The sequence below is a fragment of the Propithecus coquereli genome, unplaced genomic scaffold (assembly GCF_000956105.1).
Source record: "Propithecus coquereli isolate 6110/MARCELLA unplaced genomic scaffold, Pcoq_1.0 Scaffold950, whole genome shotgun sequence".
In the NCBI taxonomy this organism is placed as follows: Eukaryota; Metazoa; Chordata; class Mammalia; order Primates; family Indriidae; genus Propithecus; species Propithecus coquereli.
Window position 1 is genome coordinate 325,043 of NW_012155841.1, and position 6,000 is coordinate 331,042.

General features: G+C 64.6%; 1 protein-coding gene across 3 annotated transcripts in view; it reads left to right on the top strand.

The window, feature by feature from the left end:
• The window catches only part of PACS2 (phosphofurin acidic cluster sorting protein 2), a 69,901-nt gene extending 64,342 nt beyond the window's left edge, over window positions 1–5,559 (top strand). For 2 of the 3 annotated variants that reach the window (XM_012665067.1, XM_012665069.1), the window contains exons 19-24: window positions 621–663; window positions 1,916–1,958; window positions 2,391–2,526; window positions 3,244–3,470; window positions 3,761–3,874; window positions 4,838–5,096. In XM_012665067.1, coding sequence (XP_012520521.1) covers window positions 621–663; window positions 1,916–1,958; window positions 2,391–2,526; window positions 3,244–3,470; window positions 3,761–3,874; window positions 4,838–4,956 — 682 coding nt within the window. In that variant the 3' untranslated portion in view covers window positions 4,957–5,096. Of the gene's footprint in view, window positions 1–620; window positions 664–1,915; window positions 1,959–2,390; window positions 2,527–3,243; window positions 3,471–3,760; window positions 3,875–4,837 lie in introns of all 3 variants that reach the window. The other variant, XM_012665068.1, reaches the window with a different exon arrangement.
• Window positions 5,560–6,000: the final 441 nt, after the last annotated feature.

A 6,000-nucleotide genomic window follows, 5' to 3' on the forward strand; every position in this document is an offset into this window, starting at 1 on the left:
ACAGACTTGTCCTCTCCAAAGTCCTTGCCCCCGCCCTCGGCCCTGGGCAGCCTCACGGGGGACAGCTGTGACCGCACTGCAGGAGAGGCTGCCACGTCCAGACAGAGCCTCCACCGCGTGCTGCGCACGGTGGCTCACTCAGGCAGGGCCTGTCTCCAGGCTGCACAGCAGCCACCCTGTCACCACGGCCAAGGGCCTGACCTCTCACACTGGCACTGACGTTACCCAGACCGTCTGGGAGAAAACCTCCACGCTCCGGCTGTGGGGCGGCCACCTCCAGGCGCTGGAGAAGGCCCAGAGTGTTCCGGGAGTCCCAGGGGCGCAGGCAGCAGGCCCTTCTCCCAGCTGTGCAGGGAGTGACGGGCTCGGTGGGGCCTGAGCGGTGGCTCTGGGCGTCAGGGAGCATGGAGACGCGGACTCCTCCCGCGGCCCCGCCCCAGCCTCCCAGCCGCAGGCCTCCCTGTGTCCCTGTGTCCCCCGTCAGTGTGTTGGAAGGATCCAGGCGTCGGTGGGGAGGCCAGGCCAGGGCAGGCCGTGGGTGGGGAGGGCTGTGCCCAGGACGCCGCGTGCTTGGGTGCACGTGCATGCGGAGAGCGTAACCGCCTGTTTCTTGCCCGCAGCCCTGACGAAGAGTCTTCGCAGAAGTTCATTCCTTTCGTCGGGGTGAGTGCTGCAGCTGTCCTTGCTCGGGAAACCACTAACCTGCCCAGGTGTCTTTTGAAATCAGAATGTTTTTATACTGATTTGAAGGATTCCAGAAGCTTCCTCACGAATTTGAGCTGGGCACTTGGCTTTACCGCCTTCCATCTTCAAGTTGGCTGTCTTCCCCTGCATGGGGCCTGGGCCCAGGGGTCACTGGCACCCCCAGCTCTGCCCAGGCAGCTGACGCGTGGGCGCAAAGACCCCATCGGGTCAGGGGCAAGGGTTCGGGTCTCAGCACGGCTCTGGGCGTGGGGCACCCGGCCCAGCCTCTCGGGAGAGGAGACCTCCGTCGCCCCGTGCTGGGGGTCCTGCAGGGGCTCCAGGCCTGGGCGCTGCTGACCTTGCCAGTTCCCCGTCTGGGGTCGTGGCCGCAAATCTGGAGGCTTCAGCTCCGGCCCTGCGGGGGATTGAGGGCTCCTTTCCTGCCAGCTGAGTGTCCACAGCGGGTCTCCTGCCCGTCTTTTTGTCCTGTCCTCCGTCCAGCTGAGGTCTGGGCTGCGGAGCCCGTCAGGCAGCCTGGCCGATGGGCCACCAGGTGGGGGCAGGGCCTCAGGGTCCCCATCGGTGGGACAGGGGTCTTCTGTGCACTGTGCCGTGGTCGGGTTTGCTGGCCTCTGGGAGGGGCGAACTCGTCAAGAGCAGCCTGGCCCAGGGAGCTTCTGTGGTGACAAGGCCTGTGCTCTCGGGCACCAAGACATCACCGTGTGGCAAGGTCCAACTTGTCTTTGTCATTCACCTAAAATTTGCACCGCCACCTGTGGCCAGCGGCTCCCACGCTGCACCTGGCAGGTCTGGGGCCCTGTCCCCCCTGCCCCACAGCTCTTGGAGTGGCACCTGCCTCTGAGCCGGGCCTTGGCTGTGCCTGTCCCTCCTGCCAGTGTCCTGGTCTTGCTGGACAGCTGGGCCTGGCCAGTCACGTGGGCACGTGGTTTGCCACTGCACTAGGGCCGGCCGCCGGGAGAGGGCAGTCCCTGCTGCTGAGGCCGAGCATCCGGAGTCTGGTCTACCCCTCATGCTGCCCTGAGCCGGACGGACAGGGTGCAACCGGCACCACCCCAGCAGCACCTGCGTCGTGGGCATGGTGGCCGGGCAGCTGAGGGGAGGCAGGAGCCTGCCTGGGTCTGAGCCCCAGGGTGGAGCCCAGCCCGGCAGGGCGTGGGGGCTGGCTGACATCCCCACGGCTGCCACCAGCCAGCACCTGTTGCTTTTCTAGGTTGTGAAGGTTGGAATTGTGGAGCCATCCTCGGCCACGTCAGGTAACCCTGTCCCACCCTGAGGCCCTGGGGTCAGGTGGTCCCAGCGCTTTAGTGGGGGTGCCCTGAGCCCTGGGAGCACCGTCCTCTTGTTCCGGGGACCAGCCTGGCCCTGTGGCCTGACAGCAGCCCCGTCCCTGGCCTCACCATGGTGCTTTTGCTCGGCGTGGGGGAGCGGCCCCCGTGGTGAGGGGGTGGCCCTGCGGGGAGCAGCCGTTGTCCTCACGAGGCCCCCACACCAAGGCAGGCCAGGCGGCTTTCCCAAGCCAAGGAGGAGAAAGTGAGACTCGCGCCTCGATACGGGCCACCTGGGGACCTGCCCTGCCAGCTGGAGGCGCTGCCTGGCCTCCTTGTCCCCTCTTGTCCCAGGGCCTGGTGCTGCCTGGGCAGAGCAGTGGGTGGGCTCACCCCCTCCCCTGTGACTCGTCCCCAAAGGAGACTCGGACGATGCAGCCCCCTCGGGTCCTGGTGTGCTGTCCTCCACCCCACCGTCCACATCTCCCGCGGCCAAGGAGGCCTCCCCCACCCCGCCCTCGTCCCCGTCGGTGAGCGGGGGCCTGTCCTCCCCCAGGTAAAGGACCCCGCGAGGCTCAGCTCTCGTTTTCTCGCCCAACCCCCCACCCCTGCTGCTGCCTGCCTGTCCTCCACTCCCCAAGTCACGGCCCCCTCCTGAGGCACCTGGCTTGTTGGCCCCGGGGCAGGGGCAGGCAGAGGTCATGCCTGGGCTTCGCAGGACGGCCCGGCCCAGCCACCGTCTCCTGCCACACAGCCAGGTGGGGTCAGGTGCCTCCTGCCGAGCAGTGCTGGGCACAGAAAGCACCGGTTGGGGCTTCTAAAGAACAAGCCGAGGCAAGAGGTACAGGCGATGGGGTCTCCGGTCTTCGGCCTTGACAGCCGTGCTGAGGCTCCCCCAGGCCCAGGCCTCTGTAGTGGAGCTCGCCCAAACTAAGCCAAGCCCGCAGTCCAGGGCTCGCACCAGGCTGCGCCTCTCGAGGGGCCGGCTCACCGGGGACCCCAGACTCCGAGGGGCAGCGTGGGAGCTTGTGGGCGGCCCCCTAAGCTGCAGCTCTGCCGCCGGGCACCCTATATTTTGTGTGGGACACTCCTGGGTGACCTGGACATGCAGGGGGCTCCACAGAGCCCACTCCAAGCACTGGACTCCTCGGCTGACCGGGAAGTTGGGCTGGGTGCTGGCTGTCACTTGTGGCCTGTGACGGGGACAGTGACGCTGCGTCCTTAGGACCAAAGACTGGGGATCATCCGTGAGCACCTCCCTCTGCCTCCCCAGCCAGGGTGTCGGTGCCGAGCTGATGGGGCTGCAGGTGGACTACTGGACGGCCGCACAGCCCGCAGACAGGAAGAGAGACGCCGAGAAGAAGGACCTGCCCACGGCCAAAAGCACACTCAAGTGCACCTTCCGGTCCCTCCAGGTCAGCCGGCTGCCCAGCAGTGGCGAGGCCGCGGCCACGCCCACCATGTCCATGACCGTGGTCACCAAGGAGAAGAACAAGAAGGGTGAGGCAGGTGGCTGAGTGGCAGGTGGGGGCGGCTGGGCTGGCCTAGTGCAGGTGGCAGCAGCAAGTGCGAGCCCGCAGGGCGCTGGGGGTCTGGGGCCACTTCCAGCCAGAGCCTGGGGCAGGAGGGCAGCTCCCCCGATGAGCGGGGGTCCGCGGCTGTGGCCGGCAGAGCCCCCGCAGCTCTCCTTCCCCCTCGGGCCGCTGCGCTCCCCGCCATGCTGCACAGGGCCTCCGGCCAGCCTGGCCCCGCAGGAGCAACGAGACGACGGCCAGGCCTTTTCCTCCTAGTGATGTTTCTGCCCAAGAAGACAAAGGACAAGGACGTGGAGTCCAAAAGCCAGTGCATCGAGGGCATCAGCCGCTTGATATGCACGGCCAAGCACCAGCAGAACATGCTACGGGGTGAGCACGGGGCCCCTGCGAGCACGGGCCCTCGACCCGGGGCCCTTCCATTCTGTCTGTAAGATGCAAAAGGAAACCAGAGCAGACATGAGATGCCTTTAAAAATTTACCACACAGCCACGCACAGTTAGTTGCTCATGGTTGTAATCCCAGCGCTTTGGGAGGCCAAGGCAGGAGGATCGCTGAGGCCAGGAGTGTGAGACCAGCCTGGGCAACATAGTGAGAGCTTGTCTCTACAAAACTTAAAAAATTAGCCGGGTACACTGACAGCACCTGTAGTCCCAGCAGACTGGGAGGCCGAGGCAGGAGGATCAGGTGAGCTCAGGAGTTTGAGGCTGCAGTGGGCTACGATCGCACTAGTGCACTCCAGCCTGGGGGAGAGACCTTTTCTAAAAAAACAAAACAAACCCAAAGCCGCCGCAGGAGCTGCTGTGTGGTGCTGTGGCGGGCTCAGCACACCCTGCTGCGGTGCTGATGTGCAGCCAGCAGCTTTTCAAATTCTGAGAGAGAATTTTCAATCCTTTCTGCTTTTCTAAAAGATTGATTTGTGTATTTCAAAGTGTTGGTAGAGAAGCTGTTCTGCAAGTGGCTGATTCAGAAATGGAGCTCTCAGGGGTTTTCCTCGTATGAGCTCGAGCCCTCAAGGTGGAGGTTGCCCTGGTCTCCCCAGGCGGATTCTGTTTTAAGTGGAGAGCGTTGACGGGGTGTGTGGTGTCTGGTCCCCGGCACCTGTTGAACACCGGGGTCGGGGGGTGGGGGGGTGTGGACAAGCAGCCCTGGGACACAGGCCCACCGCGGCTGAGAAGTGGGAGGGCCGGGCGCCCCCGAGGGTGTTGGTGCCCCTGGCAGTGGGCTCCTCCTCACCCTGCGCCCCAGCTGGCTCGCCCACCCATCCAGGTGCTACCCCGCCAGGTGGGCCGGGCAGGTCTGGCGGGCGGGCGGTCAGGCAGCCCTCTCCCGCAGTCCTCATCGATGGTGTGGAGTGCAGCGACGTCAAGTTCTTCCAGCTGGCCGCCCAGTGGTCCTCCCACGTGAAGCACTTCCCCATCTGCATCTTCGGACACTCCAAGGCCACCGTCTAGCTCCGCCCACCGAGGGGCCAGCGCAAGACGGCCGAGGGGCCCACGTTCGGCCCCGAGGTGGCCACTGCACCAGGAGGGCCCAGCTGCGTTTCTGCTAACATTTCAGTTTACAACAGAGACAAACACTTAAAACACAAAGACAAACAGTCTCAAGTCTGAATGTGCTCACAACCTGGAAACTAACGGGGAGCTCCCTGCCGGGAGCCGAGTGACCGCTCTGCTTGTTAACCAGAAAGCTCCAGCGGGGGGCCGGGAGGCCAGACGGACAGTGCCGAGCTTGAGAGCTGCGGCAGGTGTTCTGGCCTCAAGAGCCACCAGAGCCTCACCAGCCTGGGGGGTCTTGCCTGTGTGTCCTGCACTTCCTGGAAGCCAAGACACTGCTTCCTCAGGGAGCCCGGCTCAGGCAAGGCCCCGGAGCTTGGTGGCCAGATGCCAAGGAGCCCAGGGCCCACTCAGTCCCCTGGTGGGGGACGTCCTGAGTGAGCCTTGGAGGCCAGTCAGCCCGGCCCTGGGCCCCAGGCCCCTGCCCGCCTGAGAGACGCCCCCAGCACCGCCCACTCGTGGTTCCCAATAAACTCCAGCCTCGTGGCGGAGGTTTTATAGTAGCAGATATTTTTAATGCTTTTAAATACATGTTATAATGTAGCTGCCAAACATGTTGCTCTTCTGAAGTCCGCTTGGGGTTGGGCAGAGCCAGCAGGCACCTGCCCACCAGCCTGACACCTTCCGGCGCCTTCTGGCTGTTCTTAAGACACTACTATGCTCCTGTGCCACGCTGTTGCCCAGTTTAACAAGCGCAGGGCCTCCGTGGCCCTACATGGCCCCAGCAAGTGTCCAAGAGTCCAGCCCAGGAAACAGGCAGCTGGCGCAGGTCTGAGGTGGAGGCCCCACGCCCGGCCCCTGAGTCCTCCCACAGCTACCCTCAGCCCTCTGGGAACATCCAGGGCTGGCCGTGTGGGTTGAGATTTGGGGCTGTGGCGCATGTGTGTGCACCAGGTGTGTGTGTCATCTGCAGGAACCACATGGTCAGTGAAGGCTTGAGCA